Genomic DNA, 22,501 nt, shown 5'->3' on the forward strand with positions numbered 1-22,501 from the left:
TGGCTAGGAGAGAGTGGGAAGATCTCTGTTTGAACTTTTGTTTTCAGCTCACGTTATCTTTCAGATATCCTTTTAAATTAAGTGTTAGATATTGGACATACCTGCTTAATAAAATGGTTGGGATCTTGGATGAGATCAAGGACTTGTGGCCATCGGAAGTTCTTTCTCTTCCCAAACCAAGAAGATTGACAGGTGAATTTTCAAAGAAGTTATGCGTTTATATGTAACATACAACTGTAGCAATTTTCAAAAACCATTTGCCTGCATAAAGTGCATTTATGCGGGCAAATCCAATGGATAATTCAATGGCTTATATTGTAGCAATTTTCAAAAGCCCACTAACATGGGTAAAGTGTATTTACACATATAAAACCCAATTTTAGGCAAGTAAATCTTTTTTTTTTTTTTTTTTTTAAATCAGGCCCTCTATGTACAATTCTCACAGCATATAAAAACCACACACATGCGGGTATTGGCACACGGAAGTGCATGCATAATGAATAGGCTTAGTTAGCACCAGTATGAAATTTGTGAACACTAGCATCATCAATAACCAGGGCTTTTGATTTAGCTACCTGCCAATTTGTGATTCTTTCATAAATGTTCATAATTCAGTTTCCTTAAAGTAAAAACAAATCTTTCATTCACTTGCCTCATGCTTGAGCTTGTAAGAGAGTTTGGGAGATAATAGCTTTGTGTTTTTAAGGGCTACAGTGGAACACTTACCTATGAAGAGGGTGGGGGCCTGAGGTGAAGCAGATTTTTCAGCAGCTAGAAAGCCTGCTTGGGGGGGAGTGGTCCATAAAAACAAAAATATAGGGAGCATTCTCTACATTACCACTGAGAGCCATGGCAATGTGTGATTTCTTCCAGGATCATCCTGTTTGTAGCCTCTCTCTCCATAAGGGCATCAGAACCACAAGTCCACAGGTGCAATGCATGGCATCAGATAGCACCTTCCAGACGGGAGTCATTGTTTGGCGGGAATGCTCAATGTGCCGACTTCCGTTTGCCCCACTCGGGCTTTTGTGGAGTCTGCAGGTTTCAGCGAGGTGCTCTGTCATTATTGGACCCCCTGCCCCCTTTCACACAGGGGGGGTTGTCCAAGACATTGACCTTCTCCCGCATGGCTTTGAAGCAGTTAAGATCCAGATGACAGCCTGTTCCGTTTTTCCTATTGAGGGGGACTTATTTGATTTTTGGTATAAAATACTGAAAGAATAGATCTGATCTGTTCCAGTGGCTGTGCCACTGTATTCCTGCTCGTAGGCTAAGCCCAGGATCTGCAGCCTCTACTTGTGGACTTCGTGTACAAATGGTTTGCAAGGTCAGGTGGGTCTTGTACCCGGCTGGTCAACGTAATATGGTGCCAGGCCTTTCCCTGACAAGCCGGGGTTACAGTTGGGGGGAAGCTGCGGCTGCCCGTATCTGGGCTCGTGCTGCAGGAGTAGGCAAGGGAGGGGGGGGGGGTGTGTGTGAGGAGATTTATTTTCAAACCTCGGGATTCCTAGGGAACAGATTGGTTCCCGGGGAGTGGGAGGAGTTGTGGGCGGATTCTGTTATTCAGCAGGCGTTTGCTGCTTAACCTGCCGTGCGCCTGGACGTCGATGCCCGCCCGGCCCTATGTTTTGGTTTCTGTTACGGTTTGGGGGTCTGGCTTTGATGCAGCTGGGGGGGGGGGGGGGGCGGGTAGCCCGAGCCGATTGGGGGAGTATGCAATTGTTAAAAGTGTCTGACTTGACAGGTGTCAGGTCAGTGGTTCCTAACTGAACAACTGGGTGCAGTTGTTGGTGGTGCGACTCCTTGCTTGGGCGGTGGCGAGGGTCGACGTGGTCGGTCCCTTGCTCGGCGGCGGCGGGAGTCGTGGGGGGAGCATGTTCGTGATGTGACTGCATACAGGCTGGGATAGCCTCTGATTGCCCCGCCTTGCTGGTCCTTGGTTGATGGGGAGGGGGAATTGATTGTTACAGTGAGCTGGCTCGGGCTCCGGGATGTTTGTGAATAAAAGCTGCGGCCTGTTGATCGCAACTTGTGTTATGTGTATTTATTGGTTGTAAAGGGACGGGCGTGGGCAGAAGCGTCTGTCCTGGCTACCCATGTTATGTGACTTGTACGTCTCTTAAGCATCTGCCTATTCATGGAGCAGATACAGTGAGGTAAAGCCAAGACTTCAGCAAGCTGTTGATCAAAAATAGAGCCCGCTGCAACATTAGGAGTACCTTGGAGGACACCAGCTGCTTAGATTATTTTGAAAAGATTAGATTTCTCTCAGTGATATTCGGAGTGGTGAATTGCTCCACAGTGCCCAAACTGTCCTGAGCATGACTGAACAGAGCTGGTCAGATCCTGAGTCCTCACTGTTTACCCAAAGCATTGAGAAATGTTTCCTATAACACCTGTCGTCTGGGGTTCTCCCAGCTCTGCTGTCTTCTCTCCGTGCAGAGACGGCTTTGTGTACGTGGGGACGTCTGTGCAGTTTTTTCAGTTTCTCCTTTTTATATTTTTGGACTCTGCACGTCCCTTCGCTGAAGCCTTTCTCTGAGTAACACTCAGAGCTGCTGGCCTCGTCAGTTCAGCAAGTTTCCAGGAGGTTGGAGAAGCAGAAGAGAGGGGAAGCCAGGCAAGAAGGTGCAGGAGACACGAAAGAGAGAGAGAGAGGGAACATGGCCTGCCGCCAGCCTCTGTGCTCCCAAAGCCTTTTCCAGAGGCAGAAGCGGTGAGTATCCAGCAATGCCTCTACAACCCCAGCCTTCAGCCCCAGGAAAACGATCTAATACATTTAGTGCTCTCCAAAATAAGCAGTTTTGATACCTTCATCCTCAGTGACTTGGGGGGGGAGGGGCGTTCTGGTGCATGCAAAGGGTTAACCCTAGCGTGAACAGGAACTTTCTCTCCTTAATATGTCTCACCTGGTTTAGCAATTACTTCTTTCCGATTTTTAGCAGCTTCTGTGTATGCAGGCGCGCGTTCCATTACGAGATTACTCTGCTTACACAAGACAGATGAGTGGCTGAGGGCAGACGGATGCCTAGCTCTTCAGCCTCTAGAATAAGGCGGGGGCTAGTGCATCAAGGCGGGGGCTAGTGCATCAAGGCGGGGGCTAGTGCATCAAGCTCGGCAGAGAGAACACGGTACAAATCTACTCCTTCCTTCACCTTTCATCCCTCCAAATCACATTAAATCTTCACTGATGGTAACTGTGCTGTTCGTACGTATGACCGTGCAAGTAAAATTGCCCCCCCAGAACCCACCCCCCACAAACCTCACCCTGAGTTACTGGTGCCCCCTCTTACAGTGGTATAAATAGTTAACTGTTTTATGAGCCTCTATAGCATCTTTCTCTAATACCCCAGGGTGCAAGTTCCCATCTGCCCTATCAACCTGGCCACTGATCCTGTGATACCTGGGACCTTTGCAGCAGTGAAATGCTAAGGTTTTGTCCAAACTCCATGATGGATCTTATAGTCTGTGCTAATTCCTGCTGTCGAAAAAACCCAGCAGTGCATAAAATCAGTGCCTGTTCTCTAGTACATGCATCACACACACAATGCACAGCACTTTTGGAGGGAAAAGAGGGAATAATTCCCTCAAAGTGAATTGAGACCCAGGACGGGAATGGATTCCTGGCATGAGCACTGCTGAGAACTGGGGGCTGCTCCTTGCTGTGCTTGAGGGAGAGGATTATCGTTACTGATCCTTGAACAATAATAGCTGTGTGGCTAGGGTTATGTAACGCATGGCCCAGTTTTCGTGGGATTGCTGTGACCTGCTTCACTCAAGCTTGGGAACACACCCGCTGTGCCCAGGGCTTTTTACAAGACCCAAAGCTCCCTGCAGCAGGGCAGGGTCCCCTTAATGCTAACTGCAATTTCATAACCAAGGCCGCGAAAGAAATAACAAAAGACAAAATGACAAAAGCAAATTATCACTTTGCAGGTGTCATATTTTGCATTTATTCTAATGACAGAACTCCAGTGCACTCTTCCTGTTTAGTCTCGCAGAGCATGCATACAGCTGCATCTGGGGTCGATTGCCTGGCAGCACATTTCTGGTGTTTAGACTCTGCCAATCACGGCTGGGCGACCCAAGGTTTACAGAGATACACTGGCATGGCCAGTGCCACGCCATCTCGTCCTTAACTTTACAAAACGAGCAAACACAAAGCACAATACCACACAATTAAAAAAAAAAGCTAGCTCAGTTATTACACAGAACCTAACAAGGAAAAGATGGTTCAGATTGCTAAGAAAATCATCATGGTGAGAGCAAAAACACCAGGAAAATAGACCATGCCCTTCCATGTTTACTGGACCGTCTAGGGCGGGGTTTCTCATTAGGATAGCCTCAATGAATATTCATTACATATATTTGCATTCATATGGTTCAGGATCAAGACTGATTTGCATAGATTGCTTACCCTGAAAACCAGACATGTTTGTAGCCCTCAAAGACCAGAATTGAGAACCCCTGATCTAAGGGATGTGTTGCAAAATTGGGAAATGCTCAGAACTGGAGGGAACCAACTTTATACCATGTCAGATTTTAGCCTAAAATCAACAAGCATCAATTGCTTTAAAGCAGAATTAACAAGTCTGCCTTTATTTATTTTTTAATTTAAAGAGACCTCTTTTATGGCCAAGCACGTCAGCATTTTACCCTGTTCCACTTTCTAACAATTATTCCAGCTCTTTTTTTTCCATTGGATATTACAGAGTTGGTCTCTTTCTTGCTATGCAGATCTCCCTCTTCCAAGTACCAAAAAGTCATAGGGCGATCAAGGAAGCAGGCACTGCCCAGTGGTATCACAAGTTCCTGAAAGACTCTCCCTAAGGGCCAGTGCTTTTCCTATGCGGTAACTGACTGTAAAAATGTGATTGTAACCAGTAAATTTATGAGCTGTAAACCACAAGGCAACCTAACGGGTGCAACCTGCAGCTCTTTTTCTATGAAATAGCTCTGATTACTGGAGGCCCATTTCATGATGCATTGCTTACTACTTCTACCACATTTCTATGGAACCCATTCGAAGAGGAAAAGCTAATTTTTCTCTTGTGTGTGACTGCTCCTTATTAATAGGAGGGGAGGGTCAGTTCTGGAGTCATTAGGAGGAGATATTCTCCTAGTTTAGTAGGAGGGAAGGTTAGGGTTAACGTTAGTCTCTAGGAGGAGATATTTTCCAGATTCAGTAGAATTGGAAGACTCTGTGTCCTGCCGCTGTAACATTAATCCTCCTAACTGCTTTTTTTTTGTATTTTTGAATATTCGTATTTATCTATTTATTTTAAATCCTTTTAGATTCCGCTCATATTGAAAAGTTCATGCTGAGCGGATTACAACAATAAAACACACAACATTAAAATTGACAACAAAAACAGTAAAAAAACCAAAAAAAAACAAAAAACAACCAGTAAAATTATCTTTAAAACAACAATACGTGTCTTCGAATAGTGAATTATCCAAGCTGCCATAAGCACAAGGTTTACCAACTCAAGAGGAGGAGCGACCGAAGGCTGTTTGAAACAGAGAGGCTTTCTAGGTGTTTGCGGAAAAACAGGGTATCGCTAGAGGCTGTTAGAAAATAGAGTGGTGCGTTCCACAAATCAGGGCTTGCCTTGCTCCTCTGACAGGGCCTGAAAAAACAACTTATGCAAAGACTCCCCACTTGTCCCTAACTCCAACTCAATTCTGCACTGCCCCCTCTCAGGAGGCGGGACCATGCCAGCACCCTGAATGGGAGGGGCTGCATTTGAATGGAGCCTTCCCCTATTTCTGACTTACACTAGACTGCTTTCTGAATATAAGAATGCCCAGGGCTTAATAGTGATGCAACCAAGGGGTCTATCCCAAGATCTAGGCAAGGCCTTGCACGGGAATCTGCTACAGTGTCCAGTGCAGCCCCTGGAATGTGGGTTCTGTCTGACTGAAAGCTTCTTAGCATGTTATAAGGAAGCAGCAAGGCACGCCAGAATTTGGGGTTCATGGATATTGGCAGGTCTTGGGTTCCCTGCGTCTGACCTTTAACCTGCCAAGAAGTGCTTATCTTCCATTTTGCTGTACTGCCTGCAGTATCATATCACGAGCATAAAATAAATAGGGGACTTTGTTTTCAGCTTTTATTTTATTTCCTCCAGCAATTAATCAGTGTTTATTATAACCAACAAAAATGGGAGAAAATCAGTGGGGGGGGGGGGGGGAAATGAGTCCTTTATATCAACCGATTTTTTTTTTTTTTTGTCCATTTTTTGTTGGTTACAATAAACACCGATAAATTCCTCAGACAAATTAGATAACAGCTAAAAACAAAGGCCCCTAAAAATAAAATAGAGTGGTTGCCACCGGGACAATGGCGGATTTAGGATTTTGCTATCCCTGGGCATTGTTGGAACTGTCGCCTTCCAATCTTCACCCCTTCCCCAGCCACGGGACAACAGGGAGCAGAGGATCTAAGGCACAGCCTTCTTAGCTATGCTCCAGACTCGCCTCCTTCCCTCCTGTCCATGAATGACGGGAGTGGAGGGGCTGGATTAGGGAGCGGTGTGGCTTTCCTTTGCACCCTGCTTGGGTGCTCTGGCCTCACCCCCTCCCCTCCTGTTCCCTTTGCCGGACTGGAATAGAGAGGAGAGCAGCTTTTCTTTGCGCTATTGTTCCCTCCAGCCTCACCCCTCCCTTTCTGTCCTCTGCAGCGGGAGGGGAGGACCTGGACCAGGAAGCAGAAGGCTGCTGAGTGAGATTTAGCATAGCTGGAAGGCAGCAAATCTTCTATTGCCCCCAGATATTTGTCACCCTTGGCACAGGCCTAGTGGGCCTATTGCCAAATCCAGGCCTGTACTTGGATACAGAGAAATAAGGGTCAACGCATATGTTAAAATATAGATTTAACAGCAGACAAAAAGAGTGAGTCTGCACTGACTTGGAAGGTCTTGAAAGCTAATCAGAAATGTAGTCCAATAAAAAGGTATCACCTACAACTTATGTCTTGGCTCTTATTTCTGCTTTGTAAAGAATGCACAAACCCCAATAGATGTAACATACACCATTATGCTTGGATATCCGAACAGGGTGGAGCTGCTGTGAGAAATCACAGAGCAGGGATTCGGGCTACCCTCATATAACAGTGTAAGCTGTGCCTGTTTGCACACGGCGATGCCGTGAGCTCCTAGGTTGTCACGTCTGTGAAATCAGACTTATTAATTATTGAGGCGGCGCAGGGCCCTGGGGAACTAGCATTCATTATCCGGAGGCTGGCACGCTGGAGCTGGCACAGAGTTTCCTGAAAAAGATCCAAGAGCATTTAAGGGCAGCAGTGGTTGATGAACAGCTCCTAGCGGGGGAAGCCAGCAGCAGGGAGGGACCGGTAGAATCCAGGTGACCTTGCACAGAGCGCGTCTTATAGGGCGCCTTCTCGCTCTGTAATGCAGCTTTCTTACAATCTTGCTGATTTTCAGCATTTAGTGATCTCCGTTTTTCAAGCTGGGTCACGTTGCCAAAATAAAAACAAAAAAAAACCCCCCTTCAACGCGAGAGCCAGGACTATCGCCGGACAGAGCGACTGCTACCTTAGGCAAGGGGATCTCCTCTTAAAGATACAAGTGGCCCAGTTGCTCAGGTGCACTTGGATAAAACACCAGTATTTCCCCCTCCCCACCACTTTCTTTCTCAGACTGTTTCCCTCCCCTGCACCTTTTCTTCCCCCAGTCCACTCTCCATCATTCCCATCATGGCCTCGCCCATCAGTCAGCCTCTACAATCTTGTCAGACACCGTGCAGCTCAAACTTTGAGAGCCATGTAGTGCCAGAAGTAAACAGCAGCTCTTCCGGAGAAGGAGTTGGAGCATTTTAAGGCCAGGGAGCCACCACTGGCTCCCTGGCCTTAAAATGAAGAACATAAGAAATTGCCATGCTGGGTCAGACCAAGGGTCCATCAAGCCCAGCATCCTGTTTCCAACAGAGGCCAAACCAGGCCACAAGAACCTGGTAAGTACCCAAACTCTAGGTGGATCCTATGCAACTGATGCCAGTAATAGCAGAGGCTAAGTCAACTTGATTAATAAAGTTAACGAACTTCTCCTCCAAGAACTTATCCAAACCTTTTTTAAACCCAGCTACACTAACTGCACTAACCACATCCCCTGGGAACAAATTGTATTGAGTGAAAAAGAACTTTCTCTGATTAATTTTAAATGTGCTACTTGCTAACTTCATGGAGTGCCCCTTAGTCCTTCTATTATCTGAAAGAGTAAATAATGGATTCACATTTACCCGTTCTAGTACTCTCAAGATTTTATGGACCTCTATTATATCCCCCCTCAGCCGTCTCTTCTCCAAGCTGAACTGCCCTAATCATTTTAGCCTTTCCTCATAGGGGAGCCATTCCATCCCCTTTATCATTTTGGTCGCCCTTCTCTGTACCTTCTTCAGTGCAATTATATCTTTTTTTGAGATGCGGCAGCTAGAATTGTACACAGTACTCAAGCTGCAGTCTCACCATGGAGTGATACAGAAACATTATGACATTTTCCATTTTATTAACCATTCCCTTCCATTTTAGAAACTGGGTCAAAAGTCACATTATACCACCTGGTAGCTGGTCCTTGAAGTGATGGATTATTGTGCTTTGTGACATCATTAATACGGTCAATATATCTGCTCTGAAGGAAGCAGAGGAATTGCAAGCAAAGCTCCTTACAGAGTCTTAAAAGACACTGGCGGCATGCATTAACTGCATTAAAAAAAATAGCTGCAAGATCTGGTGGATAATATAGCATAAGAGGCCAGCTGGACTTAAGAACAAAAGTAACAACTTAAAACATTTTTAAACACCCCTTTCCCACCCCCATAATTTGAAGAGACTTTTTAAAATCATTCCTTTTTCTAAAAGTGATATTTCCCACGGTAGAAGGCTAGGCCTGGAGATCTGCACAGGTCTGATAGGCCTGTGCCTAAGGCCAATCCAGGCTGCAGCACCCTGTTGCCTGCCCCCTTAAGGCAGTGCCATTATGTATCCCATTGAGGGAAGCACAGTTCCACAGCCCCAGCAATCTGTGTAGGGCTGGTGAGATTCCAGGTGGCATCAGCCCACCCACTAACTGTGCAGTTTTTTGCTGTGTAGTGGAGGCTGCGACAGAAGGGCAGGCTTTGGCGATCCATTAGCATGGGATGCACCAGGTGCCTGGTCTGGACTCTGGCTATGGCCCCCTCCCATCACCACGACCACCACCACCTTATGTATCACTTATGTGAATACTGCTTACCCTTACCCTTAATCCAACCCTATGCAGATCCTCTCTAGGCTTGGGTTCTAGATGACTGTTCATCCATCATCCCCTCCCTCCCCAATCTGGCACTGACTCCTGCTTCGGCCAGCTGCTATACCACTATGAAATGGTGGGTGGTAGAAGGCACCAATAATGCTCAGGGCATTAAAAACATAAATGTGTCACTGCACCGGGTTCTGGCTTGTAACATAACCTCCCTTTGGGTTAGATGCCCCTATCAGTCACTTGCAGGCATCTAACCCAAGCTGCAGGGAGTTTTCTAGCAGTTTACGGTTGCTCGCAGTAGCAGTGGAGTTTTGTGACGGGGGCTGTCAAGGCGAATTTTGTGACACGGCACAGTCTGAAGGCTCTGCTGTATTTGAGAGCTACAACTCGCTTTGCACTTGATAATAACTTGGTGAGACTGAACCTAAGATGTCTACACACACTCAACCTTCCTCCAAACACAGGATCCCAGGTTCCCAACCTTTGCTTCTATGGGTTCATAACATGTCCTTCCACCGTTCCCCCCACAGCAGCTACAAAGAGTCAGCTTTGCCTCTAAACACTTCTATGGCAAATGCCTTAATTACACCTTTTACTAGAGCCAACTGAATGATGCAGAAAGCCACAAAAAATTATAAACTTCATTATTTTTTTTAATTAGATCTGGTGTTTTGTCACTTGGGCTTACAAAACCCAGGATTCTCCCAATAGTTTTCCAAGCAATAACTTTGCCTGGAAAGGTTTTTTCTTCTTTTTTTCCCCTTCCTACATGCTAGAAAGTTGAGAGGAGCCTGAATATAATCTGGGAAGGGGGGGACTGCACCTTCTCCTGTGAGGCTAGACCCCCCCCCCCCTGAATCTCCACTTTCCTTATAGGGTTAACACCACTGCAGTGTTTCAACCTCTCTAGGGACAGAAACTAAAATGTATTTCAGCTTCTGCAACCTTTGGGTGGGGGCATTTCTGTTCGTTTTGGTTTTCACCCAGAAGCATGTAGTCTCTCTTCTATTCCTGCTGTTTTGCTTGGAGCCTTCTTAAGGATTGTACCTTTTACTTTTAATTAAATCCAGACTACTACCCAGCAGAGTTATGTTAACCTGGCAGTGCACTTGTGTGATTACTGTGCCAGCCCCCACCCCCCGCTAAGCGAAATCTTTCATTTCCTGCCAGATTCCAGGCTGTGCACCTCTGCTTTCATGTGGCAGTAGTTATTAAAGCTGCAGGTGATTAGAAGTTATTCCGAGACTGAGACAGTATCCCCCACCCCCTTACCTGATGCCCGAGGTTCTCGCATTCTTCCCAAGCCATCAGCCTCACCTAGAACGAGTTCTGTGACGGCTCCGGGGACTGCAGCCTGGATCACCTTTCAGTCCCCTTCCACCGGAAAGTGAGTTATTCATGTTGTTTTATTGCCTTCTAATCTCCAATGCAATCCACATTTGCAAATGACCTGCAACGTAGGCGACAAAGCCACCTGTACGGAGCAACCAAAATAAAAATTGAGGGTGGGGGGAGGGGAGAGATTCTAAAACCCTGGAGTACATCAAGTCGGAACAAAACAAATCCACAAAACCCTAACTCAGATGATACACCCTGGCGTTTCTCAGTTTGCATTGCAAAAGGCCAGTGCTGCTGTATTTTAATCCCCATGACAAAATTTGCAAGCTCCTAGCATGACCCTGTGATGTATTTGTATAGTGCATGTAACCATGTCCTCTAAGGGCCAGGAGGCCTGCTCCAGCAAGCCTCTCCTCCCAAGACACAATCTCCTCAGCCCTTTTTGCACAGATCCGTTGCCCTTCGACATCGTTGTTTTGGTTCGGTACTGACATTATCTGGAAGAGGGGTGGGATCTCCTGGAATCCACCGTGGGCAGCCTACTGCAAGCAGTGCCACGTTTGGAATACCCACCCCTGACGAATATTTATTTGACGTGACCCGTGACGGCCAGTTCAGGCAGCAGCTCTGGAAGTAGTCTGCTCTCTGTCAGACGGAATAGGAGGATGTGGGACTTGAGTTACACGTGGGAAGGGGAAATGGGATAAAAGAAGGCAGATTTGGGAGTCTGCCCATGATGACTTCCTGAAGAGAGCTAGGAGGAGGAGGAGGAGAGTAAAGAAAGGAAGTGGGTTGAATAAAGGAAAAGTAGGGTTTCCACTCTGCCATGGGAGAGATCTGAGCCCAGCTTTTGCTTCTCGGGCTGCAGCGGAGGCAGCCTCCAGGGTGAGAGTCCCCCGTTCATCACGGAAAAGCAATACCCTCGTCCAGACTCGGGATGCGCGTGTACCTGGTCCCTGAAGGAGCTGTGATCCTGGTCCCATCCGGACTCAGAACTGTTGCTGTAATGGCCGGGCTACATGAGGTCTGGTATGGGGAGGCTGTTTAAAAAAAATTTTTTTTAAAACTATGGGTGGTTAAAAATGAAGGCTTATGCGCCGTACTCTGAGAGCGGCCTCGACTGAGTGGAAGCTGCTAGGACAAAAAGAAAAAGCGTCATGGTTTTTGCGTGCTAGCGACACTGGGCATGCAGAGGGTGGCACTCAGAGCAAAGCAGCTGAGCTAGGATGCCAGCAGAACAGACGGAGTCCCACCTGTGCCAAGAAGAAACCTACAACTGAGCCACTCTTTCCTGTGGGCCCGGTTCTGGCACATGTTTCTTTTTACGACAAGGAAATAAACAGTATCCATTGTTACAGAAACGGGAAAACACCATAAACCAGCAGCTATCAGCACAATGCCAGTGTGAAGCAGGCGCAAAATTTCGATCACTAAAAAGCTCGCTAAAGACGCACAAAATTTCAGCTGCATTGGGTACGAATAGCTAATTGGTGCATTTAACTAAGATTTGCATGCCATTGGCGTTATGTCGTATGCGCAGATTTTCCGCGTGCGTTTAAGGCCGCATAAAACCTGATATTGCATTTGCGTTCCCTCTGCGCTCGAAAAATGTGCGTGTAACCGTGCTAAGCCGAACGTCCCGTATTGCATCGGCCCCTGTGTGCGCTGGGAGATGACAGGGTGCACACGTTGGGCGCTGAGGGTTAAAACCACTGGCTGGCCTCACTTCTTCCACTCCTAGAATCACTGCAGCAAGCTCATATTCCTGCGCCTGGAGCTGCTGTTACTTAGCACTAGGTCTGGCAGGGGCTGGCGTGGTTCCTGCAGAGATTAGCCTCTCGCTCATGCCCTATGATGTCCTGGCGCATTTGATCCAGACTGACCTGAAGTTAGAGGTGTTAATCCTCCTGGTGTACCTGTGCATATCTATATTGATTCCCGGGGCAGTTATCAAATAGTTTTTTAATGAATGTACTTTTATATAAGATTTCAAAGATAACTTACTGGCGTTGCCTTGAAAGTCAGGAAGTGCAAAGCGCACACTGAAAGCACTTGCTACTTCTATAGGGGGCCGAGCGGTGGTGGGGGGGGGAGGGCAAACTAGCGCCAGCACATTGGATAATCAAATGTACCCGTGCTGTTTTCTTCCCCTGGCCTAAATATGCCCATAGGAAGGCCTTTTTTTCCCCATGGCTGAAAATACGCACATCAAGGAAGCCCCTGCATGCTTTCAGCCCGCTCTGAGGGCAGTTTCCAGCCAAACTAGTTTACCTGGCTTTGAGAATGGCTGCCATCACCTTCTCCTTCTCGTTTTGTTCTTCTCCCTCCCACTTTTTCTCCCTTACCCTCTGTTCCCCCCCCCCCTTTATTACATGGATAGGGTGAATTTCTTTCACTGCATAAATGAATGTTACTGTCTAAGCACTGCTAGGCTCCGCCCCCTGCCTCCTCAGCATGTCACCTGTTCATCACGTCAGAGACTTTAGAGCTTACTGTTTTTGTTTCAATCCACCATGAGTGACTCAATCGCTGCCTCCTAGACTCCACCTCTGGTGAGTGGCACTTGTTTATAACACACACACAAGAACACATCTGTAACTCCCCATGATCCATGCATTCCTTGTCTACATAATAATCATTAAGCACTGTGCTTATTACATAAATCCCAAGATACCTGCATACCCCATTACCCAGAGGCACCAGATACGACATGGTCTGTGGCACCATGATTAAAACATCATCATCTTATTGCAGTTTTTGCTGCCCACACACAGACTGTAGAACCATAGAAATACAATAATAATAACCCAGAATTGTTATATAAGTTATTGCACATCAATCCTATGTTTGGTGTTTGCCAGATGATGACATTACATCGAATCATTTAAAGTGTTACAAATGCATTGTTGTTCATACATAGCAAATCTTTCCTAGATAATGCATTGATAAGTCCAAGAATTCTATTTATCAAGTGATTCCCCTCAACATAGAGAGAAATAGACTCCTTGTATGCAATAAATTCACAAGATATGTAAGGAAATTGCACAGATAGTATTGCTGCTTTATTTCTATCTTGGATGTGTTTTCTTGGATGTGTTTTCTTGTGGTTTTATTCCTAGGTCACCTTTTTCTTTAGTTCCAGTAGCGTTTTAGTGCTTTTATGCATTTTAGAATAAGCCATTTGTACTTTGGCCACAATCAGATTTTTTTTTTTTTAAATCACCTTTCCCGACTCCCTATTCATGCAGTATTTCTACTTTTCATGCACCATTGTGATGCCTGCATGGGTTCTGATCAGGAGACTGATAATGGCAGGAGTAGTTATGCAGGAGGAAAGTTCTCCAAGGTTCAGCACTAATTATCCCCTCAATTGTGAAATATAAACTAGAACAAGGAAAGGAGGATATGATTATTTTTCTGTTTTAACTGACAACCAAATCTCTGGCAAATGTTGCTGAAGTTGTTGCTTGTTAGAGCAAGGGCCTGCAGAGAAACTGTATTGTGAATGTCCACAGAGGGTGCTATAGCATCACCGTTTCCAAATTAAACAGAAATTATCTGTACTGTATCAGCAAGTTGTGCTGTTCTCCTTGGTGGTTGGACTCACTCAGCCTGTACTCTAATATATCCTCAGGTAGTGCAATGGCAGTTAAAGCACTTTAGACTATAGATCTGTATAACAGTATGCCTTTGTGTGCTGCCATCACCTAGTATAAATGCAGAAAACAAATATGTCTGCTGCATCAATAAAAGAGATCAAAACCTAACCAGTTAAACCAGTTCAATACCCTCCTTACTTCATAACTGAGTGCCCCCTAGTTCTAGGACTAGGGGGCACTCCATGAAGTTAGCAAGTAGCACATTTAAAACTAATCGGAGAAAATTCTTTTGCACTCAACGCACAATTAAGCTCTGGAATTTGTTGCCAGAGGATGTAGTTAGTGCAGCTAGTGTAGCTGGGTTTAAAAAAGGTTTGGATAGGTTCTAAGAGGAGAAGTCCAGTAACTGCTATTAATCAAGTTGACTTAGGGAATAGCCACTGCTATTAATTGCATCAGTAGCATGGGATCTTCTTAGTGTTTGGGTACTTGCCAGGTTCTTGTGGCCTGGTTTGGCCACTGTTGGAACCAGGATGCTGGGCTAGAACAGACACTTGGTCTGACCCAGAATGGCAATTTCTTTTGTTCTTATTTTCTATGTGCCACCAAACAAATTATTATATGGTATGCTCTAATAGCCACATTTTCTTATAAACCTGCTTAATAGCACACACAAGTGTGCATTCCCAGCATGTTTATGGTAAAATAAAAGCTACAACTAGTCTACACACAAGAACTTGAACATAATCCGCTTTGAAGTGGCTGAAAGGCGAAATATAAATACAATTTTTAATGTGGCACGGAGGTGTTTGTTTCATGCAGTGCTTACATTAAATTCAAAAGCTTGCGGTCCTACTTTGCGAGTTTCGGTTGTGTTTCATTTACATTCCCATCGAAGACAATGTTCTTTGGGTGGCTGATGCGTGGGTGCTTGCTGAAAACGGTGTCAGACACGTTGCATCATATGGGCCAGGATCTCCCCAGCCTCCACGTCTCCCACTGTCCACTAGGTGGCAGCATGCGCCAATGAGACAGTCCCGCAGCCCAGGCCAGACACTAGCACCGCTCCCTTAAATGATCCTGAAAAGTCAAAACATGTTTTTGTGAAAACTTACGTAACCTTTGCAAAGGCATCGGCCTGCTTGGGGTGTTCAGTTTTAGTCGCAGCAAAAAAAAAAAAAAAATTGCGCATGCAGTAACTAGCAGCATAGCAGGAATCCTCAGTGCAAGACAAGATTATTCTGACTGCTAGCTGCAGAGTTTCTTGGAATTTTTCTGCATGTACTTTTAAGGGCGTCTTATCTTTACTGTGACCTTGTCTACTATGCTTGCCAAAATCTGCAGGAATTTTCTGCAGAAAACGAAAACTTTTTTTTTTTTTTGATAAGTGCATGGGCCAGCTTACTTGTTATCCTGGGACCTGTGAACCGTGATACATGAAAAGCACAGAATGTAAATTATTATGATATATATAGACAGGGAGGTAGATAGTAATACCTTTTTAGTTGATTAATGTGAGACACTTCTTGACTAGCTTTTGTTTGAGCTGCTGGGAGAGAGATAGCGCCCAAAAGTCAGTCAAGAAATGTACGGTTAATCCAATAAAAAGTATCAACCTGTTCGTATGAATATACAATACATCCCTGCCATGTGATACAAAAATGTCGTTTGAAAACAAAATTGTTCAGTCTAGCCATAAAACAGATCCCTAAAAAGCTACTTTAAAATGAAATAAAAAGTCATAACATCTGCATAAAAAATTCCTGCAATTGCTATTTTGAAATCGCTGAACATCTTGTCCTTTGTATTTTTCCACTAGCAGGTGCAAGACGAATCACAACAAAAAACAATTAAAGTTGGATTCGTTTGCTTATTAATCATCACTGCACATAATTTACCCTATATGCAAAGCCCCTCCAAGAAGCAAACAATAATATGAGATGCACAAAATAGTAAATAAAAGCATCGGTGGCGGGTGTAGCTGTTTTTCGCGATTGTCTCCGCCTCTGAATCGACTGCAGCCACAGTGCTCATATTTGGTGTTCTCAGGGATCGTGGGGGAGGGGAGGCGAGCTGGCTGTGGAAAATGCTGAAGTGTTTACTGTCCCAGCCCCAAGGTTCAGGGAGGGGACAGAGCTGCGGCTTGCAGGGGAGGCTCATTTGCATGCGGAGATCTGACACCATATGACGTCAACAGGCGCCTATATAAACAGGCAGGGCACGGAAATAACCGGTAGTGTTCGGCAGCGTTTGGTCTCGTGCTGGTGTAACTTGCAAAGCAGCAGCAGTGAATTAGCTATTAGCCGTAGACTTAGCTGAGCTGCAAACAAGCATCAAACACTTCAGCGACCTGTCTGTGCCCCTTACCTGCAAACAAAAAAAGCCCCCACCTCCCTCTTAATATCGCTGCAGCGCTAAAAGCGAGGTGCGCAGGAAGCGTGCGATCCAAGGAACCAGAGCCATGAGCACCGAGATGTATAAAAGCCCCATGGAGGTGGCGGTGTACCAGCTGCACAATTTCTCCATCTCCTTTTTCTCTTCGCTGCTCGGGGCGGACGTGGTGTCTGTCAAATTGGACAACAGGTAAAGATCTGCCCGCGATCGCCTAAGAAGGGGATCCAGGGCTGGCTGGCGACCTTCCCGGAGAGGATCCGTTGGGGGAGGGTTATGCAATGTGGCGGAGGTCAGGGGATGCAAAGATGTGCTGCCGATGTTGTAGGATACTGCAGGGGTGGCAGGTTGAAACTTTGTTCTTTATAATGCATTCCGAGGCTGATCTTTTGATGAATTTCACGACATTAGATGGTGAAAGTAGCCGGTGGTGGGTAAAAAAAAAAATTCGTTTTTTTTTTTTTTTTAAATCATTCCCCTTTGTTTTCAGTATATTGAATCAGTTTTTGCAGATTCTTGATCGCTGCGTGAAGGAATGTTGCAGCATATTTCATTTTTTTTATGCTGTTGGTGTACTTTGCAATGCAAAATGTATCTATATTTTACCCTGTACACACACACATAATGATACATATTTAACGTCGAAACGCACCTGTTTTGAACAATATAGTTTACCTATTCCCATTATAGACTACGGAAGAGACCCAGATGTGTGCGCGCGTATATTTATGTATTTATTTTTTTTAAATAGTTACGACTTTTATAGTCTACCACAGTTGCAATATATCTGCAAGCAAAAAAAGCTAAAGGGAGAGGCGCGGTGAGGGAGAGAGAGCAGATCTCGACCGTTGCATCAGAGAAAGGGGTTTCCTGCCTACTCGGGCGAGGCAGCAGGCAGGATTTTCCCGGTTTGGACTGGAATGGTCTGGTCACGTGGGGTTCCCCCACCCCTCCCCGGCTCATTGTGGTGAGAGAGAGCGAGGAGAGCTGGGAGGCGGCGGGGCAGAGTGGTCCTCGCCTCGCCAAGGAGGGCGCTGCAGCGGCGGTGCCACCGCTCGGGAGGCTGCGGGGAGCCAGGCGCCCCCTCCGCCCTTGAACCAGTGCAGGTAGCGCGGCTTTTGTGTTAAGGAGGATTGACGGCTTTTTTTTTTTTTTGTTTTCTTGCTGAAGTGATGACAGCATCAGGGCTCATTTTTTAACGTGTTTGGTTTTTTTTTTCTTGTGTTTTGCAGCGCATCTGGAGCGAGCGTGGTCGCCATCGACAACAAAATCGAGCAGGCGATGGTAAGTTCAGCTTCATTGTTTTGTGGCGATATTTTTTTTTTTCTCTCTGGCTTCAGTAAATTCAAAGAAATAATTAAAAACCGAGGAGAAGGGGGATTACTAGTGTGGTCCAGACTGAGCCTCAGAGTAGCGTTTAGCGAAGGTCAGTTAGCTCTTCTGAAGGCAGATGGACCAGGCATTTTTCACATAGACACAGGAGGAGGGGGAGGGGGGGGGGGTTGCCCTTTCGCACATCTGGCCCTTTCGCACATCTGGCCCTTTCAAGAGAGTACAGATGCCAAAGCTGTTGTTTTCCTTTGCTTTATAGTCATAATTGGGCAGATTAAAGCCATGTCATTGCATAATGGAAGCACAATTCTTGAATTGCAACCCCCCCCCCCCCCACACACACAAATAGCCCACATTTAATGCGTTTGCAACCGTATCTGGCCATTCTCCCTGAAAATCTATTGAACTGCAGCAAAATTGCCGTTGCTAGCTAAATTGGGTTTAGCCGGTGTAAACAGGAGGCTTCCCTGTGCCCCCTGCCCTCCTCTCCCCACGAATATGCTGCTCCTGCCAGGGGTTTGTTGCTGGGCAGATTGCTGGCTGATCTCTTTGTCTGCAGCCTGCGTGGCTGGCACAGCTCATTGGATGGAGCTGCACTGCAGTGTGACTAGAGAGAGCTTGGGAGGGGGGATGGGAGGGGGAGTGAAACCTGGAAGAGGCATGCATACATCTGTGTCCACAGAGAGTGTAAGGAGTCTTCACTGTAAACCGTGTCTCCTTTCGAAAGCAAAACAGCGTAGGAGTGGAGAATGTTCCCTTCCCCCACCCTGCTTGCACTCAAGGAAGCACCTGCATTTTTTTTCATGCATGTTTGCTGCGTCCTTTGGGGTCAGGGATTGAGGGGAGATGCAGCGAGGGTTGCCGGTGACCCACAGCATATGCAGGCTAGGTACTCATAGGCAAGGTTTACTAAATAAGCCCTTGCTATAAACAGCCTGTTTAGAGGCGAAGTGCCCGACAAGGAGCATTCTGAGTGCAGCTGACCCTTGTGTGGCCTGCTGCTAACACTGGGTCAGCCATCCTCGAACTGTGCGCCAGGATCAGAGTCACTGCCTTAGCATTTCCCCTAGAAAGAGGGGAAATGGTGCCTTAAACTGGACCCTCCCCCTCTACAATTCTGTTGGGAGCAGCCAAGGACAACTTCACGAGGGTGGGAAGCCATTACAACCTCCTACGTGGGGCCAGCAGTATCATATATTTGCTATTAATATCAGACGAGCGTGTGCCAGCTGTGCTGCATTTATACAGGAATCCTAAAGCAGTGTCAGACCACAGTGCACTGGTTTTCAGAGCATGTTCACAGGAGTATGGCATAACTGAAAACCCTCTGCACTGCGGCTGGCCGAGACCTCCTGTATAGTCAGCTCTCCGGTACTCTCCTGGCATATCTGGTCATTTAGAGGCAGGTTAGCGCACCTTGTTTTGGTGGTCTATTCGCACTCGAAGCATTCTGGGAATTGCCTTGCAGTATTGGGTTACAAATAAAAGTCGCCCTTCCAGCTTGATGTATATTGTTGGGGAATCCTAGCCTAGAATAGAAGTACAGTTTAATTAGAAACACAATATGATGTGCTTCTTGGACTTGCGTGACATATTGCCTTAAGCTGAGTTAAGAGGGAAGAATGGTTTCTGATTGTGCTGGATCATGTTCTACTTTAGCGGTCCTGTTTATTGAAGATGGCAAATCTGCCATTAGCCCATCTCCTGTTGCTTCTGTTTAAACCCGAGTGGTAATCCCCCCCTCCCCCTCCCAGGTTCTGATCAGAAGAGTGTAGTTGTCTTCCCCAAGAGTTGAGCCTGAAAGGATTTCAGTAAAGAAAGCTCGTTGATTTTAAAGATGTGCACCCTTCAGCGGTTCCTGAATTAATCGCGGGGTTTGTTTTTTTTTTCTGTGCCCTTTGTGCAGGATCTGGTGAAGAACCACCTGATGTACGCCGTGCGGGAGGAGGTGGAGATCTTGAAGGAGCAGATCAAGGAGCTGGTGGAGAAGAACTCCCAGCTGGAGCGGGAGAATTGCCTCCTGAAGACCCTGGCCAGCCCGGAGCAGATGGAGAAGTTCCAGTCCCGGCTGCCGGTGGAGGAGGGGAGCGCCGGCGTGACACATTCATCCCAGGGGTGCACAGACGGCTCTGCGGTGTAGGTGGCTCTGTCCTCAGCGTGGGCAGAGCCACGGAACTTTTTCTACTTGCCTCCTTTTCAAAGAAAAGATATATTTTTTTTTCCTCCCCCCCTTGAAAGCGTCATCTCGTCTTGGAGGACTGCCGACCAGCGGTTGTAGCTGGAGCGAGGAGATGTCCGGAGGGCAGTGCCTACGCGCGGCCGCGCCAAGTGAATGGCTTCTCAAAAAGTTGTTCTTCAGGAGGGAGGGAGAGAGAGAGAGAGAAGCTGTGCTGGGACATTGTGAGAGAACCCTGGTGAACAAGAGATGCCCCCCAGGGAAGGGGAGGGGGTTGCTGGTGCAGTCCCGCCCCACCTGGCAAAGAAGGGAGGGTCTTTCAATGCTGCCAGATTCAAGCAGATGGCACTGGTGGGGGATTTCCCCTTTGTGCAATGCAAGGATCTCCTCCCAGTAACTGGAGCACTAGCGCTGTGGAAGGTCCCAGCTGCCACTGCATCTTCTGTATTTATGTGCGCAGTGGGATCTGCATCACTTGCCCTAGACTTGCTGTGTCCTGGAGAAGCCGCTATCCGGGGGTGATGCTTGGAATGCTACACAACCTGCCGCCGAGCAGGAGACAAAGCCAGGAACAAGAAGAGACTGACTTGCTCAGCCCGTTCCACGTGCTGCTATTGTTCTTTATGACTTGTGTGCACACTGCAGTTCGGGGGCTACAGTTTTCGAGAATTATAGCGAGGGGAAAAAAAAAACAACAAACAAACCCCGCGTTGTTAGCCCAATTGAGCAGCATTATCTGGTCATGCGGGACGCAGCCATTCGTTCTGGTGTTCTTTTTATTTTGAGGGTTGGGGGAGTGTGTGCGGGGGAAGGGGGCGATTTGGCTCTTCGTGATTGATTTTCATCTGGATGCGTTTACTTAATAGGAGAAAGAGATGTAACTGAGAATTGTGAGTGGTGACCATATAGCCTCTGCTAGGGTGACTAGGGAAGTCTTGGAACGTGTTCGCCAGATTCCTCAAACCTCGGGCTGATGAAAAGAAAGGAAAAAAAGCAACCTGGTGGATTAAGTTCGCGAAAAGCCACGATTGCCTGACATTGTGGACAGTTTTGCTGCAGAATATTGGGGGAAAAGGCTAGGCCAGAACTGATGCCTCTTTGATCAGAGAGCTCCGCCATGGCTCTCTGGGACTGCATGGGGTTGTTTTGTACCTGATTTCAGTCTCAGCTGTAACAGTGTCCCACAGTGTCATCTCCACTGTATGACTCTAGCTAGATCATGCAATAAAACAAACTTTTTGATATATAAACCCATCTTGTATGCTTGGTTTTTTTTTCTGTTGCTGAAATGTCTTCAGAGATGGAGCTACAGGTAATGATGATGAACATTACTCTCAGTGCAAAACTAAAAGAAGATCCAGGATTCCTACTATGAAACTTCTTTAACAAGTTCTGCTACAGAATTCTTAAACTAAATTCCCTGATATCCCTTCCCTGATGTAAACCCTTGTTACAGTGAAGGAGATTCCTTCTAGGGGTATTTGGAGTGTCACATAACTGTTTTGGAGACCTTTTGGATCTCTGCCACAAGTATTTCCCCCCAATCCCGGACTTTCAAAGGAGATTGCCCTCGCATCCAGATCCTATCCCCCTCCTAGCAAATATATCAGAACCCTAAAGCATTCTTGTAATGTCCCTGCTTGGCAGAAAGGGTCAGTAAATCCCAGTCGTAGGTGCGCTCACAGGGTTGTCCTAGTGTTGCTTCTGCTACCAGTTTAGTTATTGCACCGATGGGGTTAATTAATGAGGGTGGAGGCCAGAGGAGTGCTCTCATTACTTTGAGGCGTGCAAGAGAAGGAATTACAGGAATGCCGGCAGCGCACAGCTGGTGGTTAAGCAAGCAGCGTTAGGGGGAAAGCAAGACGAACAAAAACAGGAGTATTTATGGCTTAGGACAGTTCTCTCCTTGACACACTCACCTTCCGGCTGTATGCAAATTCAGTGGTTCTGGAGCCGGGTAGGCCTGTAAAACCGGTATGGTAGGCATTGCTAAAGCACCGAGGCCCCCCCACGACTAACTCCAGAAGAAGCATTGAGCCTGCCCTGGCCTTCTCAGAGCTCTTGGATTGAAAAAAACAAAAACCAACAACTCAGGCACTATCTAGTGTTCAGAGAGAAGAAATAAAAGACCAGGACTGGTCTAGTGTAGCACACGAACACCATCATGGTGCAGGGTGAGGATGGGAGTAATGCTCTTCCAAACCTTGTTCTTGTCTTATTTTGACTTGCAGGTGGGATTTTGTTTTGGCCTTCCAAGATCTATATTGAACCAAACACTTGCTCCTGGCTGGAACAAAATCCAGAAATATTGCCGTTTTCCTCATTTTCAGTGTTTCCTCTTGATTTTGCATGAGATTACCCAGCCTGCTGTTGGCTGCAGTAAGATTGCAGAAGCAGAAACCAGC

The 22,501-nt window shown here is 46.6% G+C and overlaps 1 protein-coding gene across 1 annotated transcript in view; it reads left to right on the plus strand.

Moving 5' to 3' along the window:
- Nucleotides 1-21,346, plus strand: part of LOC115094460 — a 183,904-nt gene extending 162,558 nt beyond the window's left edge. The window contains exons 2-3 of the mRNA XM_029607546.1: nucleotides 17,821-17,872; nucleotides 19,827-21,346. Of these exons, the coding sequence (XP_029463406.1) occupies nucleotides 17,821-17,872; nucleotides 19,827-20,060 (286 nt within the window). The 3' untranslated portion in view covers nucleotides 20,061-21,346. The remainder of the gene's footprint in view (nucleotides 1-17,820; nucleotides 17,873-19,826) is intronic.
- Nucleotides 21,347-22,501: the final 1,155 nt, after the last annotated feature.

Source organism: Rhinatrema bivittatum, chromosome 6 (genome assembly GCF_901001135.1).
Source record: "Rhinatrema bivittatum chromosome 6, aRhiBiv1.1, whole genome shotgun sequence".
Taxonomy (NCBI): Eukaryota; Metazoa; Chordata; class Amphibia; order Gymnophiona; family Rhinatrematidae; genus Rhinatrema; species Rhinatrema bivittatum.